This window comes from Podarcis raffonei, chromosome 4, assembly GCF_027172205.1.
Source record: "Podarcis raffonei isolate rPodRaf1 chromosome 4, rPodRaf1.pri, whole genome shotgun sequence".
Taxonomy (NCBI): Eukaryota; Metazoa; Chordata; class Lepidosauria; order Squamata; family Lacertidae; genus Podarcis; species Podarcis raffonei.
In genome coordinates, this window is record NC_070605.1 from 14,183,005 (window position 1) to 14,201,482 (window position 18,478).

An 18,478-nucleotide genomic window follows, 5' to 3' on the forward strand; every position below is an offset into this window, starting at 1 on the left:
GGGAGTCATCTTGGACTCACAGCTGTCAATGGAGGCGCAGGTCAATTCTGTGTCCAGGGCAGCTGTCTACCAGCTCCATCTGGTACACAGGTTGAGAACCTACCTGCCTGCAGTCTGTCTCACCAGAGTGGTGCATGCTCTAGTTATCTCTCGCTTGGACTACTGCAATGCACTCTATGTGGGGCTACCTTTGAAGGTGACCCGGAAACTACAACTAATTCAGAATGCGGCAGCTAGACTGGTGACTGGCAGTTGCCACCGGGACCATTATAACACCGGTCTTGAAAGACTTACACTGGCTCCCAGTACGTTTCCGAGCACAATTCAAAGTGTTGGTGCTGACCTGTAAAGCCCTAAATGGTCTCGGCCCAGTATACCTGAAGGAGCGCCTCCACCCCCTCAACACTGAGGTCCAGCACCGAGGGCCTTCTGGTGGTTCCCACACTGCAAGAAGTGAGGTTACAGGGAACCAGGCAGAGGGCCTTCTCGGTAGTGGTGCCTGCCCTGTGGAACGCCCTCCCTTCAGATGTGAAAGAAATAAGCAGCTATCTTATCTTTAAAAGACATCTGAAGGCAGCCCTATTTAAGGAAGTTTTTAATGTTTAATGCTGTATTGTGTTTTTAACGTTTGATTGGGAGCTGCCCAGAGTGGGTGGGGAAACCCAGATAGATGGACGGGGTATAAATAAATTATTATTATTATTATTATTATTATAAACAACATACAAAAAGGTGTTAGATGAGGGGAAATTGCTTGCAAAAATGGATACGTTAGTCAAAACTGCAAACAAAAATGTTTATTAAGAGAAATCCATGCTAATATGCTGATAAATTTTCTTCAGGAATTCACTAAATGCTGCAGAAATGTGCAGAACTGAACTTAAGACTGGGGGGGGTGGGATTTAGAACTGGGAGCACCAAAGTTGGCAGATCCTTCCACCCCTACAGACAACGGGGGTGGAATATGATGCCTGCAATTCCCTACACCACAACATCTTGTTGCTAGCCCAGCGGGTCCCCAATGCCCTGGACCACTTCGAAATTGCTGAGGGTCTTGGAGAAGCACTGTATGGATTCTCTGCCTGTTGTAGCAATTGCAACATACCGTGCAAGATGCTGTACAATTTTAATGGATTTTTAAATTTCATCTTTTATTTCTTACATATGGCATATTTTTTCTACTGCAGTTTGAGTTCCGCAGAGTTCAAATGGCAATATGATAAAATGCAATGTAAGAAATAAAAGAAGAAATTCGAATGCAATTCAGAATCAATAGGAGTATTTGATGTGACTGATGTGCCATCTCCTGTCTTCAACCACACACCTACAGACGCGCTGCAGACGACCTGAATGAGGCTTGTTAACCACTGTTGGTACTGAATGGGAACTTCTGTGCTAAACTAGACACCACATATACACCAGAGGGTGAAAAACTGTGACTTGTCGTTTGAATTGGTGGTGGTGATGGGGACGGGACAGTCTGTTGCAAAGTAAAATGACGAATGCAGTGCACAAAGGTACAGAGCCTTCAGGGGCACATGGCAGGAGGAGTATGAGAATTGGGGTCCCTGTTTTCATGTCTGAACTATTTGAGAAGCAACTTTGCATCAAAAGGAGGAAATGGCAGCATTTGGAGCCATTGTATGCAATGGGACTGGATGTGTGACATTTCCTTCCCTGACTAATACAAAACTCAGCAAAGACCTTAATAGTTCCCCCTGCTCCACTCCTTCCAGATGATTACAGGGCTATTTAATCCTCATAATTGCTGCAGCAGAGCGCAGAGCCACTGATGAAACAATCATCTGGGTTAAGCCTCACAATACTGGTTTTGGATTCTGCAGCCTTCTTAAAACTCAGTGCAATTTCCCGGGAGATAGTAATCAACACATTTTGTAGACTGAAAAAAAAAAAAACCAACAACAACCAGTGGCTCAGGCTTTCCTTGTCTTTAACTTTTACAGCTCCTGGCGTGATAAATACCGTATTTTTCGCTCTATAACACGCACCAGACCATAACACGCACGTAGTTTTTAGAGGAGGAAAACAAGAAAAAAAATAATATTCTAAACGAAATAGTGGATATATGATTTTTGTGGTTCATGCTGTGGCCACAGACATGTGATCTGACAGTGAGTTTGGAGTAGCCCAATGCAAAAATCCTGAGGATCCATGTGGATCCATGCTTTGTAACCATGGAGGAAGGGAGGAAGGGGAACCATGGATCCTCTGCTCATGACTGCAGCAGATCCCCCCCGCCACCCACAGGCATTCGCTCCATAACACGCACATACATTTCCCCTTACTTTCTGGGAGGAAAAAAGTGAGTGTTATGGTGCAAAAAATACGGTAGTATTTCAGAACTAGCTATGGATTCAGCCCTTAAGGAAATCAGCTCTGAGTGCTCACTGGAAGGACAGATCCTGAAGCTGAGGCTCCAATACTTTGGCCACCTCATGAGAAGAGAAGACTCCCTGGAAAAGACCCTGATGTTGGGAAAGATGGAGGGCACAAGGAGAAGTGGATGACAGAGGACGAGATGGTTGGACAGTGTTCTGGAAACCACCAGCATGAGTTTGACCAAACTGCGGGAGGCAGTGGAAGACAGGAGTGCCTGGCATGCTCTGGTCCATGGGGTCACGAAGAGTTGGTCACGACTAAACGACAACAACAACAGCTATGGATTTAGCTTCTGCCCTCAGTTCAAATGAGATTGGCTCAATTTAATCTGAGCTAAACCAGTCATCCCAGAAACACAAGAAGATCTGATCTGAACCTTACTGCCACTCAGGGCCATCTTACCCATAGGTGCTAGGGGTGTGGGGCACCCGGGCAATGGGCTTTCAGGGGCGCCAGGCTGAGAGTCCAGGGCCCAAGATTTGAGTCCGGGGAAGAGCCCGCCCATCAGTCGGAGCGCCGCTGTGGACTCTTCTGCTTTGGGCGGCTCTGCGCTGCGAGTTCCGGGGTGACCGAGCCAATGAGATGCTGAGGCGGCCGGCCGGCTCCGCCCTACTGCACGCCTGGGACTGGGCAATCTGGGTCGCCGGGCAGATCTTTGCACCCTAGCGCTGCATATGCTTAAGACAGCCCTGCTGCCACTCATTGCCCTCTAAACCATCCTGGTCCTTCATTCGCTGTCAAAGCTGGACCATGAACAACAGACTGTAATAGGGTCAGCATAAAACATTGCTCCTCTTGAGCCACAGTTGCCACCCGACTCTTCCTCTTCCCCACTACTACTACCCTCTCCTCATTATATCAATTTATGTAATCTGGTGGCAGAAGCAGTAGCTTTTCTGCCTCTCCCCTGCTCCCCACTTTGTTCTAGGAAAGGCCAAGAGGGTCCAGAGTGAGTCATTCTGAGATAGGTGGCCAGGAAAGCACCTAGGAATACTTCTTAAATCCAAGGGGAAAGGTTTAGAGTTGACTTTGCTGCATTGGCTAGAAATGCTGTTTGAACTTAGAAAATATTAACTTTAAACCTTCTTTCTGAGGTGAGTCAGGAACCATTTAACAAGCAGGCAAGGAGATGTGTAACCTCTTTTGTTCCTTAAGGGGGTATGTTATCATTATGTAAATGTACGCGCAGGAACTGATAAATCGACAGCTGGAGGATAATGGGAAAGGGGAATTTAAAAAAAAATCAATAAAAATCAATAATTGTAAATTGAAAAAGAAAGAAAGAAAGGTTGGCTTCCTTTGACCACTATACGGTTCCTGTAGGCTCATATCTTCGGTTGTCTGTAATCATTATAAACCTTGTGGAGAGACAAATTTTTACCTGTGGAGTTTTCAGCCTAAACTAAGTCAGTCATAGTTTGTGGAACAGAGCTTCTTCATATAATTTGTAAAGACATCCCATTCTCTCCTGATTTTTTCATTTGGTTGATTTCTTACTACTTCTGTTAATTTCGCCAATTTCTTTCTTCTTCTTTCCCCCCCTTTTAATTTTCTTTTAAATATATTTTCTTTTTACTTTTTTTCTTTTCTATTTTTTATTCTTGTTTTCTTTTTGTATTTTTGGGTATATGTTAATTAAGGCAAAAATGTATGATCTGTATAAATGCATGTTTTTTTGTATGTATGTAACATGCACCGGTATATAGCAAATAAAAATAATAATAATTGTAAATTGAATATAAGGAATGCAATGTAAATTAGAAATAAATATGTAACATCAAGCAGCATCAAGCAGCAATGGGGGGGAGTTGGGACACATCTAGGATGAAGAGTGGGAAGTCAACTTTTTGGGGAAATTGTATTAAATGATTTAATTTGGCACTGATTTGTTAAAAATTAGGAAAACTAATAAATATGATTGCAGGGGCATTTAACAAGCAGCAGAGCCAAAGGTCAGACCCATAGAACATATGAGGACATAAGAAGAGCCTATTGGATCAGGCCAATGGCCTATCTTGTCCACCATTTTGTTCTCACAGTGGCCAACCAGATTGTGCTGGGCCCAGGGGTAAACCTGAGCAACGCTGTCCAGATCCGGTCCCGAATCCAAGGGTTCCGTGAAGAGTCAGTCCAACAGGGTCAAGGCAGGAAACCAGGCTAGGTCAAGCACATGGTCACAGCCAGGTTCTAGCAAACAGCAATGTTGCTCCCACAACCTGGGGTGGGGTCTGACAGCCTTTTATCTCTGTCGGGGTAATGGCCAGTCCTGATCCCCCGGTGACTCACCTCCCTGTCTTGCCCAAAGGTGAGCACTCCCCCTGCGAGTACTCAGGTCTCTCCTTCTCTCAGACCTGAGTCTCTGCAGCTCGGGAGACGTTAGTTGTTTACTAAATCCAGGGGTCGCCTCAGCCTCCCCTGACCAGACTAGCAGTGGAGCAGCTGTAAGTGATGGCCCAGCTGAAGGCAATGAGGTCATCCCCGCATCTGGAGCCAGGGCAGGCTCAGGCCCTTGACTCGGCCCAGCTGGTGCTTGTTGCAGGGGAACCTGTGCAGACTGGGACTCTTCAGAATCAGGCCCCAGACTTTGTTCCAATGCCGACTGAGACTCCTCTAGTTCTGAGTCCGAGCCCGAGTCCCAGGCCATCACACCAATGCCTCTGGTAAGCCCTCAAGAAGGACCCAAGTACTCTCCCCTTCTGCAGTTTCCAGCAAATGGTATTCAGAAGCATGCTTGAGGCTTTGTCATGGCTAGCAGCCACTGATAAGACTTAACCTCCATGATCATCCTCTTTCAAAGCCATCCAAGTTGGTGGCTGTCATTGCCTCCTGGGGGAACAAGCTCCATAGTTTAACTATGTGCTAAATGAAAAAGTACTTTCTATTACTCATCATGAATCTTCCGAGGAGCAAGTCATGACACTGGAGCATAAAAAAGCAACATGAAGCCTTCTCGAATTCCTTGCTGCCCATAAAGACCTAGTGGCTAGCATGGGTGGGCAGAGTCAGTCTGGGGCCTGAAGGAACCTCAATGAGAAGCTTCCACCTGCAGATGAAAGTTTGTTCTCAATAGATCTCTCCCCCCTGTGCTCCCATCCGCCCAGGTCCAGCCAGTATTCTGAGAAGCACATTAGTGTCTTTCTCCAGATAGGTGCTCCCTGTGAAATGTGACTGGAAGGGGTTCTGGAGGAGAATGAATGAAGAGCCCATGTTCTTGGCCGTACAAGGGCAAAGAGAAAAGGCGGAACGCGTTGCTTCTCTCTCCATCAGATATGGTTATCAGCTTGCAATTAAAAGAAGCAGCATTTGGCCCAGTGTAACGGATGCCTCAAGTGCCTATTTATGAAGCATTTGGATTTATTTTTGTTCCTAGCTCATGCACAGCACTCTGGACATGTTCCAAATATCCCCCTTATGAACTTCAGAAACACTTCCACTGCTGAGTTGGTGCCAGGACCATTACTCTTCTGTTAGCAGCAAAAGAAAACAAAAACAAAAAAAATGTGCCCAGAAATCCGAAATGATCTAACTTAATGAGCTCATAAACTTCCTAACATAAAGCAAGCAACATACACAATCTGTTAATGGAGGTTCTAATTTACCGCTGCCTGCAAAACAAGCATGTTGTTTTTTTAATAGGGTGAAGGTCTCCTTTCTTTATTAACTTGCAGCTAAATTATGCACTGAGCAAACAGCATTGCCAGAGGTCTGCAAACACACACACACACACACACACACACACACACACACACACGAGATTTACATAGCTACCGGCCCTGAGCTGGTAAGCATTTTGGAATAATATATAGACTGCACACAAATCCCCACAAGGGCAGCCAAACTGATCCCATGAGCACCTAGCCTGCAGAACTGGTGCTGTTACAAGTGTCACATAATGTTCAGTCTGCAGTTGTAAGAAATTGATATGTTAGTGTGGCAGCACCTACACTTGGAACTCCCTGTGTACAGTGGTAGCTTGGGTTAAGTACTTAATTCGTTCCGGAGGTCCGTTCTTAACCTGAAACTCTTCTTAATCTGAAGCACCACTTTAGCTAATGGGGCCTCCTGCTGCTGCCGCGCCACCGGAACACGATTTCTGTTCTCATCCTGAAGCAAAGTTCTTAACCTGAAGCACTATTTCTGGGTTAGCGGAGTCTGTAACCTGAAGCGTATGTAACCTGAAGCGTATGTAACCCAAGGTACCACTGTATTGACATTGGGTAGGTGGCTACATTACTCTTTTTGACACCTGCTAAAAACGTTTTTGTTCAGACAAGCCTATCTGGATATGTAGAAGGTTGGTGTGTGGTTTAATCCTCTTAGTTCATCCCATTTTTTAAATAGTTGTTTTCAACTGCTTTTATTGTTTTAGTCTCAAATGTCATTGGACAGGCTTTAGACACTCTGCAGTGGCTAGCATGCCGACAGATTTCATGCACTTCTGTCAAAAGGAAAGAAAAATATCATAATTTCTTTATTTCTCAGTTCAAAGTGACTTCAAGATGCAAGCTGGTCACAGGTCAAGGATTAAAAAAGTCTGTTCAAGATAATAATAAAAAAGATCTAGTCCTAACTTGAAATCAGTTATTCTACAAGGGGGGTCTGCAACAAAATGTTGCATCCCGGAGCTCTATTCTATGATCCCAGCTAGCCATCCCCTGTTCCAGAATACTTATTTCCATTCCCCTTGGATTCTGCCCCAGACCACTCAGTCAACATTCCATTGCTAATGAGCATTCCCAGTCCTGATTGGGTTGTTTGGCGGTTCCTACACATAGGGTTTTCTCCCCCTAAAGACTTTTGTACTGCGGCAAACTTTGGGCTTTCCCAGAGGCTCCTTATAGCTCCCCCTTGTACATGGACTGCATCAGATTGGCTACATTAAGACCCATGCTTAGGAGGACGAGGTTTCCATTAGTTTATAGGACTGATCACAGCCAGATTTCTGAAATCCTATGCGTCGCAAACACAGCTTAAACCCACCAGTGACCACAATTAGCTCCTCCACAGATTCCTGTTCCAAATGGCTGAGTCATATTAACTGAGTGGTTCTATCGCAAAGTTTACGGTTGCTGCACAATATGTTTCTTTCAAACAGATTGCTTTTGTCAAGCAGGAATCTCGCAATCTTACAAGAGATTGAGTGAGTCGCTATAAAGGATGGCAATGATGGAAAATTGATCTCCTTGCTTTACCCTGGCAATCAATTCAGCTGCACAGTTTCTTTCTTTTTTAAGAAAGAAAAACCCAACAAAGAAAAAAAGACAGGCAGAGCAAAGATTACACAGTTGGGAAGAGAATTAGATGTATTTTTCTTCATTATACCTTTAGCTCCATTCAATAAACTTAAGGCTAGATTTTTAGTTGCATGTTAAACTGGCAGGAGGCTGTAAAACGACTACAGCAGAAGACTCGAGCAAAATCTGGTGGCCAATTTGAGTTTTGGCTGGTTCGGAGAAAGTGATGCTGTGCTTGGGTCCTCAACCTGTCCCCAGTCATCCCTCACCTGCCTACCTTCTTAAATTACAATCAGTCCCGGGTGTGGCACTGCATGTTCTTTCCTTATTTCCATCGGAAGCAGTGACAGAAAGTAGTGTCGTTGATTTCTAGGGCTTGAGGACAAGGGATGTGTGGGCAAGGTTTTCAATAGGAGCAACAGGACATCAGATCTAACAGCAGCCTGTGAGATTGGTTAACAAACAGGGGTGCTTCTGTTGTTGGCATCCATCTGTCTCAAAAGGCAAGGGAGTGTGCCTCCAGGGGTGAAGTCCAACTGGACCACTTCAACACTGAAGTGGTCTCTCTGGGGTGCAAGTCTGAGCAGGGTGCATGGAGGTCCTGGGCTGGCCAGACAACAAGACTCCCCTCTTGACTGAAGGAATGGGTTTCCCAAACCCAAAACTGACTGTGCAGGCAGTTTGAAACTGCACCAAAATCCCAATTTTTCCTTAGCTAAAATGCTTTAACTTGAGCTCTTGAGCCAAAAACCCAGCTGTATAAACAAGTGCTCAGAGCCCTCTCCTTTATCAGTTTGTGATGGCAAGGATGGCCTTGACTGTACCAGTAGAACAGGGAAGGCACGTCTGTGCCTTATCTTATATCCTGACCACAAAGACGCACAGACCTAGTCTGGGAACAGTGCCAGAGGGTGTTCTTGGAGATGGTGACCTCTTGCTCCAAGATAAGAATAGGAACAGGAAGATCCTTTTATGGTCAGAAGTACAGGAAGGAATACCCTTTTATGGTTAAGAGTGATGAAGCAGGAACATCTGTGATGTCAACCTGCGTGTACAAGCTGACGTGGTTGGATTCCTGGGGAAGGGGGAGAGGGTGCCTGGAGGATATATATACTGCATGAAATTTCTCTTTCTTTGGACTTGCTGTGGACTGACCACGCAGGTGCCTTTCTGCTGTTCTGGAGAGCAGAAATAAAGAACTTTCTCTGAACCAACCCTCAGTGTCATTTGACTTCCTTCCTCCTGTCCGGGAGCAACGCAGACCCAATCGGTGAACTCCAATAAGGCTACATGACCTCACTGATGTGGTCCAAAGGAGAGCAGAGCCATGTATTTGACACCAGCTTGGATGCAGGAGTTGCCAGAAGGAGGCGTACAGGGCAGCATCCAGCCGTCTTAGGGACTCCACTTTGGATTTAATTGGGGTTTACTCCTTAGCCCTTTCTTTCCCGCAAGGCAGGGGAGTTTTAGGATCAGTGTTTTCCTTCTTCTATAAGGGCTACCTTTCCAGGTTGATGAACCCTATCTGCCCCTTACTTCAATGCTTCAATGCACAAGTAATGCATACAACAGATGTGGGAAAATAACGCATTTCCAAGGGTCATGCAGAAAAGCCCTTACTTTTACCCCTTGTAGAACTCAGGGAGGAGGAGGAGAAGGATAAACCTAGAATTAGTCGACTTCGTCATTGGCTCAAGCCTTTTCAACCTCCCTTCCTGAAACAGCACCAGGCTTTCCCCCCAAGACAGACCCAAATATTGGACACTCATTTAGACAACAAATGCATAAGTTTACCTGAGTCTTCCGTCCTCTGCTGCAGCTCCTCCTGGTATAATCTTAGTAATAAATATCCCAGGATCATCCCCAATGTGTGGGTTGTCTGTTCCTCCAGCAATGCTGAAACCCAGGCCAGAATTTCCCTAAAGGAAATAACAAGGACAGAGTGGGGGGAGAAGAAAAAGAAAATTATTGTCTGTTATAGGAGGACGATCGTTCTCAACCAGCGAAGGCTGGTCCAAGTGGGGTGCTGTACCACCAACTCTAATCTGACCTGTGCCGACCTCCACCTGCCAGCCTCCCTGCTTACAACAAACCCAGGGGGCGTCGCAGCCTGTTGCCTTTGTCCATTAAGAATATATAATTCTTTTTATATATAAAAAGAATTAGTTAGCTCTGCCTGTCTTTGTCTCTGGCTCCACCTACTGTTTGGGCTCCTGCCCTACTAGTCCCAATGGGCACCAGCCAACCTTAGCCTCAACTACACAAATATGACTGTTAACTTAAAACATTAGACTCAAAGTGCCTGCCTGTATAAAAGCAAAGCTCGCAGGGTGGCGGTGGGAAATGGCACTCAGCCTTGCAATCCAAACACCAGTAAATTTCAGAGGGAAGAGCAGACTCTGCCCACAGAATTTTAAGTGCTGTGTTATCGATTCACTCCCCATTTGCTAAAGAGCTATGCTGCCTTGGCAGAAGATGCCTTTAACGCACACCACTTTAACAACCCAAGCTTATTTTGTCATTGCAAAACATCCCCTCTCTTTACTAAGATAAATGGCATCTCTTCAATGCTATTTTCAAAAGCTTCCTAAAGAAAAGAAAGAAATCCTCAACAGTTTGCTAAATTGCTTTGGTTACAATAAATGCTCCTTTGAAGAGACATGGTAGAATTCCACAGGGACCTCAGCTTCCTATATGGCTTGAGCTGAGGACTTCAGTTGGAGTTGGTGACAGGTGTTGGAAAAATGGGCACCTATATCCCCGAAGGGTTGGGGAAATGGGCACCTATGTCCCCGAAGGGTTGGGGAAATGGGCACCTATGTCCCTGAAGGGTTGGGGAAATGGGCACCTATGTCTCCGAAGGGTTGGGGAAATGGGCACCTATGTCCCTGAAGGGTTGGGGAAATGGGTACCTATGTCCCCGAAGGGTTGGGGAAATGGGCACCTATGTCCCTGAAGGGTTGGGGAAATGGGCACCTATGTCTCCGAAGGGTTGGGGAAATGGGCACCTATGTCCCCGAAGGGTTGGGGAAATGGGCACCTATGTCCCCGAAGGGTTGAGGAAATGGGCACCTATGTTCCTGAAGGGTTGGGGAAATGGGCACCTATGTTGCTGAAGGGTTGGGGAAATGGGCACCTATGTCCCCGAAGGGTTGGGGAAATGGGCACCTATGTCCCCGAAGGGTTGGGGAAATGGGCACCTATGTCCCTGAAGGGTTGGGGAAATGGGCACCTATGTCCCCGAAGGGTTGGGGAAATGGGCACCTATGTCCCCGAAGGGTCCTGCTGCCACACCTTGCTGGTCCTTCAAACTTGCCTGTCATCTCAAACCAAATGAGTGGTGATATGATTAAGAATTCATCTCCATTCACTCACTTGGCACCCCTCTCTCTTTAGGCGGATGAGTGTTGGGCTCAGAGAAAGAGCAAACAGGGTGGGACAATTCATCGATGGGGGCTCAGTGAGAACATCTTGCTCAAAGTCCCCCCAATCATATAATCAGAGTTGGAAGGGACCCCAAGGGTCATCTAATTCAGCTCCTTACAATGCATGAATCCTGCCCCAGACAATCCCTGGGTTGGCTCAAAACACCAATCTTCTGGTTATCAGCATTTTTCATTGTGGTGGTTTTGTCCCTGCTTCTGAACTAGCATGGTGGTGTCTTGGCATCACAAGCGGGGAGAGCGAAGTTGCAGTCTGGTCCTTTTTGCAGGCTGGTGGACTAGGTGGACCTTTGGCCTTCTCTAGAAGGGCTCTTCTTACATTCTTACTAGGGGTGTGCAATGGATTCTTATGAGTCCCAAGCCCAAAGTTGACCTTCCAGGAGGGATATTTGGGTGTCAGGCTGAGACAGCCATGGATTGCTATGGGTCAGCTGGAATGTCGCTGAGCATTCTGGGGCTTTCACAGGGTGGAGCATCTGGCAGGAAAATCCACCAATAAGCTGAGGCCCACCTAACTACTGGCTGCATCTTCTCAGGAGAAGGTAAAAGCCTGACACTTCCTGGTTCTCCTTCCTGCCTGATGCTCCACCCCACAGAATTGCTGTGTCTGCTCAACAGCTGTTGACATGAGGCACTGATCCTGTGGGGTGCTCACCTGCATGAGCACCTTTGAAGGAGCACCCTGCAGAACTGAACTCCTGCCCCCCCGGTTAATAAGGGGGGAGATGCAGCATCTCCTCCCCCACCCCTCCCACCACAGCAACATATGTTTAATTAGGGGTTTTGCCCTAATTAAACATTAGCCCCACCCCTGAACTAATTCAGGACAAAAGTTGAGGTGCTGCAGGTGGTTCCTAACTGGGGGGCGGGGCATGATCAGAGCCGTGGGGTGGATATGGGGAGGGGGCTGTACACACCCTTCATATGGCAAAATTCAGGTAGCAGTGAAAGCAGGGTCTTCTTTTAGCATTTTGCTGGCATGTATGTGATGGTGGCTGTTTTAATCACAACATTATCATTTTTGTTTTAATTATTGCAAGGTTATGATTCATTTGCAAGTTATGATGCAGATTGGTGGGGGGAAGCAAGCCGTAAGCTTTTCCAGAGTGAATCATTGCCGTCTCCTAAAATTTCACTGGAACTGCGGGCCAGCAGCACTGTGAAGTCTATTCCATTGCTGTCCCCCTAGGGGCAAGATTTCAAAGGAAAGGGTCAGCACCCCTTGCTGGCACTCCAAGATCCTGTAAATTGCTAGTAATTAATCCTCCTGGAAACCTTGACCCGAGCAACAGAGTCCATCAAAGCTGTTGCACTGGCTTGTTCCGCAGTTGAACACATCCGCCGACAAGGCATTGTTAGATCACACACACAAGTTTAGCCTTCTTTCTTCTTTGGATAAATTGGGGAACGTGAACACAAAGGTAATGGCAGTCGCTGCAGTCCTTGACGAAATAAATGGCACTGAGACAAACTAGAAAACAGCCCTAAATTAGAGTAGCGGCTGGAATTCAGGGTGTGCACATCAAGTGGAAGGCTGGGTGAGAAGGACAGGGCAGGAAGGAAAGCAGCGCTGGGCTCGCAGGGTACTGTGAGCTGTTGTGTCCTTCTCAAATGCCCTCCAGCTAGAGCGTGGTGTGAGAAGGATGCAACACGACACAGCAGGGTGTTGTGAGGAATGCACCGCCCAAAAAACTGCACCTGGGGCGACAGCCTGCCAGCCTCCCCACCCACTACACCTCTGCCCCCACTATTTCCCGGGCTCTGATCCGTCTTCCCTTGATGGTTTCCCAGCTGGTTCCTCCCACCATTCATTTGCGTCCAACCAGTCCATGACAATAACACATTTCAGAAGGTTTCAAACAAATTCTCGCATCCTTCCTCTGTGCTCCATCCTTGCTTCTAGGAGACCGTTTTTGTGTGTGAGGCACATGCAAAAGGGATCGTTCCATTCCATCACAGCGGGAGCCCTTTCCCCACCTCTAAGTAAATGCCATTGATCAAACAGATTGCAGTTCAGGGCCCAATGTTGCTGTTTATAAGGCTTTACATTTACAATGCACGCTCCCTCTCCCCAATCAATTACTCAGCCTGCTTCCTAAACGAGAGAAAAATCACCGAGGATTGGTCACGAAGGCCCAAGCGGGGGTGGAAAGGACTGCTAAAAGTTGACTACATTTGCGATAGACACCTTTCCTTAGGATGGGTGCTGGATAATGTGGCCCCTATGACAAAATGCAAGCTTCCAAGGGTGGCTGTGCGATGGTTTGTGTAATGCTTTGGAAAGTGCAAACTGTAACAGCCCCTCTTCAAATGTGAACTGGATCAAATTTCTCCTTTATCCATAGTTACACCTGACAAAAGTGCCTTTAAGTGTAGGTTTTGTCCCATTCCTCCTGTGGCCTTGAAGAACACCCCCATCCCCCCGCTCAATTTGGTGGGTGTTTCTTGTGTGGAGAATTCCACCCCTTTCCCTCATTCACAAATGGAAGCCACTTCATTAAAACATCAGTCAGTTAAGAAGAGTGCATGTGTGAGAGAAAATGTGAGGACGGTCTCTTCCACACTGGCGACAACAATAGGAAATCAGCCATGGTCTTTGACTAAATGTGTTTGCATTTAGGTGCTGTGAAAGCAAAAAAAATCAAAGTAGACAAGCACTGAAATTGAATGCTGATTGCATCTCAAAACTGTGTGGCTCAGATCCGAACAGCACTTAACATTTCTCTATGTACGTTACATTGTGGTCAATGAAACCAACTCAGGGGAGGAGACTTTAATAGCCGCAGCAAACTGCTGAATAATCTCCATCATCAATGGCGCTTTAACTGCCTATTGAATCGTAGCCGTAACTTGCTCCATCCCTTGACTCTCATCCCTGCTCTATTAACATGATTTGAAAATGAATTTATTTTTACATGACTTTGAGAGCTTAGCTCCAAGGATGCTCGTTCTCAGTGTCTAATTGAACTTTTGCATTTTTTAGATCAATAGGAGAGACATTGGCTTCCAGGGGACAGTTTACTGAAGTCATTTGTAATATTGACGGATTTCCCATACATAGCTTGGGAAATAAAAGCTGCATTATTGATGTGCTTCTTATGCATCGGCATATGTGTATATCTATAAAGAAATTGAGCAAGCATTTCTGCTATTAATACTCTACCCCTCTCAAACCAGCTTGTTGTGCTCCTGAATCACTTGTTATTTTTAATGATGCTGCTTGACTTGGTTTAGCCAAGGTTACCTAATGGTTTATTCAAAGAATCGTAGAACTGTAGAGTTGGAAGGGACCCTGAGGGTCATCTAGTCCAACCCCCTGCAATGCAGGAATCTCAGCTAAGGCATCCATGGATAGCCATTCAACCTCTGCTTATAAACCTCCAAGGAAGGAAAATCCACAACCTTCCAAGGGAGTCCATTCCACTGTCAAACAGCTCTTACTGTCAGAAAGCTCTTCCTGATGTTTAGCCAGAATCTCCTTTCTTCTAACTTGAAGCCATTGGTTTGAGTCCTACCCTCCAGAGCAGAAGAAAACAAGCATGATCCATCTTCCATGTGACAGCCCTTCAGATATTTGAAGATGGCTATCATATCTCCTCTCAGTCTCCTCTTTTCAGGGATAAACCTACCCAGCTCCTTCAACCGTAAAAGCAAATCTTAGCACAGAGATAGGGAACCAAAACACAGCTAGGGCTCAAAATTTGCACTTCTCCAACTTCTGTGCTGTGTTTAGAAATGCTTGGGTTTTTTTAAATACAGTGGTACCTCGGGTTACATACGCTTCAGGTTACAGACTCTGCTAACCCAGAAATAGTGCTTCAGGTTAAGAACTTTGCTTCAGGATGAGAACAGAAATCGTGCTCCGGCGGCGCGGCGGCAGCGGGAGGCCCCATTAGCTAAAGTGGTGCTTCAGGTTAAGAACAGTTTCAGGTTAAGAACGGACCTCCAGAACAAATTAAGTACTTAATCCGAGATACCACTGTACAATGTGTGCAAAAAGCATATACTCATGAAGATGTAACTGATTACAGTGGACGCTCGGGTTGTGAACGTGATCCGTGTGGGATGCACGTTTGCAACCCACAGTGTTCGCAACCCGCATCTGCGCGTCTGCGCACAAGTGGGTTGCGACATAGTGCTTCTGCGCATGCGCAACCACTGAAATCCAGAAGTAACCCGTTCCGGTACTTCCACGTTTCGGCAGTCCGTGACCCAAAAAAAAACAACCCCCCCCCCCGCAACCTGAAGCATCTGTAACCCGAGGTATGACTGTATATTGGGAAGAACAACTTTGCAGTGAACTAAACTTAAGGCTATAAAAAGTGGAAACTTGAGAGGAACTGAAATTTGTCCATCCCTATTGCTGCCCATGCATCAAGCAGAGGTGGGATGTCTGAAAAGAAAAAGCTGCTGTATCTGAATAGGTTCTTCCTGTGATCTGGAACCCTGCACAATCAGCTAGCCAGGTCTTGATTGTATGCTCTTCAGGCTCCAAGGAACACTTATATAAGCCAATTAGGACTCATTTGTGCTATATTCTGGCCCCCATCCTGCAATGTTCTTTGGAAGTTGAATGTGCACTCAGCAGCCTACTCTGGCTCATAATTAGTACCAGTTAAACTTTTCAGAGTGCTCAGCACCTTGAGAGATCAAACTGCACCTCCCCCAGGTATACCAAACAGGCACTAGATATACCTGCTGGTAGTTAAAGCACATTGCCCATCAGCTCAGCACAATCTTTAGGGTGGTGGGTGCATATTCTGGGCTGGGTTTTGTTTTTGTTTAAAAAGTTCATCTTAAGTAAGTGTGCCTAGGGTTACAGTTTAAGAAGAAGCATTCTTCCATTGTATGAGAGAAGAGAGAAGGGCACTTAAGAGGGTAGTGATCATGCAGGTTTCATCAGATGAACATAAGAAGAGTCTGCTAGCTGTTGATAGCCTTTCCTCTATGCATTTGTCTAAAGCTCTTTTAATGCCACCCAAGTTGGTGGCCATCACTGCCTGCCAGTACACACATTAAAAATAATTACATTTTTTCTTCTTCTTCCTTTCTTTAAAAAAAACCCTGCTGCCTAAAAGTGGGCAACGTTTTAGTTGATTAAGGCTGGTTTTAAGTGATTAATCTAACTTAGAGGTGCCCTAGTTGTCCCAGTCAGCATGGCAAATGGTCAGGGATGATGGGAGTTGTAGTCCAACAACTTCTGGGTGCTACATTAGCTAGGATAGGAGATGAGGCCTATAAGGCAGGCATCCAGATGTTTTGGGACTAAAACTCCCATCATCCCTAGCTAACAGGACCAGTGGTCAGGGATGATGGGAACTGTAGTCCCAAAACAGCTGGAGGGCCAAGTTTGCCTATGCCTGCTCTAAGGAATAGAAATCTCGCTCCCTTCTCTTCGCTGGCAAATATTTGTTATTATTAGGAAGTCTTTTTTTTTTTTTTACCTTGCAGGGTTGATAATTCTTTGTTGACTTTTAGCCATTCTGCCTGCTTCCTTTATGTTACACTTTACTCCATTAGATGCCATTGTTCATTGTCATGTTTCTTCTGTTTGTTTGCAAGAAGCCACCAGGGACGTATAAAATGTATACAAGGGAAAAATGGATTGATCCGAGCTGCAATCCTATGCACGCTTCCCTGAAAGGAAGCCTCACCGAACCCAATGGCCCTTAAAGGTAAAGCGACCCCTGACCTAGGTCCAGTCGTGACCGACTCTGGGGTTGCGGCGCTCATCTCGCTTTATTGGCCAAGGGAGCCGGCGTACAGCTTCCAGGTCATGTGGCTGGCATGACTAAGCCGCTTCTGGCGAACCAGAGCAGCGCATGGAAACACCGTTTACCTTTCTGCTGGAGTGGTACCTATTTATCTACTTGCACTTTGACATGCTTTTGAACTGCTAGGTTGGCAGGAGCAGGGACCGAGCAATGGGAGCTCACCCCGTCGTGGGGATTCGAACCACTGACCTTCTGATCGGCAAGCCCAAGAGGCTCTGTGGTTTAACCCACAGCGCCACCTGCGTCCCACCCAATGGCCCTTACTTCTGAGTAAATGAGCATAGGATTGCACTGTCATTCCTATTAGCTCTTCCACACTAACCATACATCTGATGGCAATAATCCTTTAGGTGGTGACCTCTATTTTTATGATTATGCCATGAAGCACCATTTACATGAATGGTGTCGTAAAGCTCAACAATTTCTCTCTCTAAATTAAACATTTAAATAGCCTAGAATCACCCTCTTGTTCAGGGGTGAAGTGAGAGTAATTAATACTATGCCTCTCTAAACCAGGAATTAGCCGTACACCTGCAACTGTAAAATTGCAAGCAACCAAGCACTGTGGAAAAAAGCAGGGCAGGCAATCAGTTGAAGGTAATCTCCTGGTACATTTGCAGTTGCAGCGGAGTGTCTTTCTGGCTGGTAGCAGAGAAATGAAGTATCAGCTGGATCCACTGCTAATTTCTTTCCACTGAATACTATTCAAAAGGTCCATGGAATACTTTCCCTTAAAGGTATGGGAAATATGAAGATGAGTCATTTTCTTTTGTAACTTAATTTCATACATGTGTCCATCTCTCGTTATCTAACAACACAATCCTCTATGGGTCTTTTGTACACCCACCGTTTCTGTAGGGTAAGTATGAATAGCATTGCACTCTAGGATTTTATTTTGTTGTTCAGTCGTTTAGTCGTGTCCGACTCTTCGTGACCCCATGGACCAGAGCACACCAGGCCCTCCTGTCTTCCACTGCCTCCCGCAGCTTGGTCAAACTCATGCTGGTAGCTTTGAGAATACTGTCCAACCATCTCATCCTCTGCTGTCCCCTTCTCCTTGTGCCCTCCATCTTTCCCAACATCAGGGTCTTTTCCAGGGAGTCTTCTCTTCTCATGAGGTGGCCAAAATATTGGAGCCTCAGCTTCAGGATCTGTCCTTCCAGTGAGCACTCAGGGCTGATTTCCTTCAGAATGGATAGGTTTGATCTTCTTGCAGTCCATGGGACTCTCAAGAGTCTCCTCCAACACCATAATTCAAAAGCATCAATTCTTCGGTGATCAGCCTTCTTTATGGTCCAGGATTTTATTACCACATATGATTTTGTCATCACTACATATCAACTTAAAACAAACCTGTTTTTCCAGATACCTCTGCTACAGAATTAGGGTAAACAGATGTTGGCATCTATATCAGATCTACCTGCGGATTTACTAGCCTACTGTTTCCATTCACCAATGATGGCAATATAAAAGGTTTATTAAACATTAAATGCACAGTCACAACATTAAACCACTGTGAAGTTTCATGCCAAGAACAAAATAAATACTTATGTGCTGTACTCAGAAAGATAGCTGCACTGCTGGAGAAAGCAGAAATCACTAAAAAAAAAACAAAAACCAGTGGATC

At 45.8% G+C, this 18,478-nt stretch overlaps 1 protein-coding gene across 27 annotated transcripts in view; it reads right to left on the reverse strand.

Moving 5' to 3' along the window:
- DLG2 (discs large MAGUK scaffold protein 2) overlaps window positions 1-18,478 on the reverse strand; it is an 891,570-nt gene that overhangs the window by 229,387 nt on the left and 643,705 nt on the right. For all 27 annotated transcript variants that reach the window (XM_053385482.1, XM_053385478.1, XM_053385484.1 and 24 more), the window contains one exon: window positions 9,429-9,553. In XM_053385482.1, coding sequence (XP_053241457.1) covers window positions 9,429-9,553 — 125 coding nt within the window. The remainder of the gene's footprint in view (window positions 1-9,428; window positions 9,554-18,478) is intronic.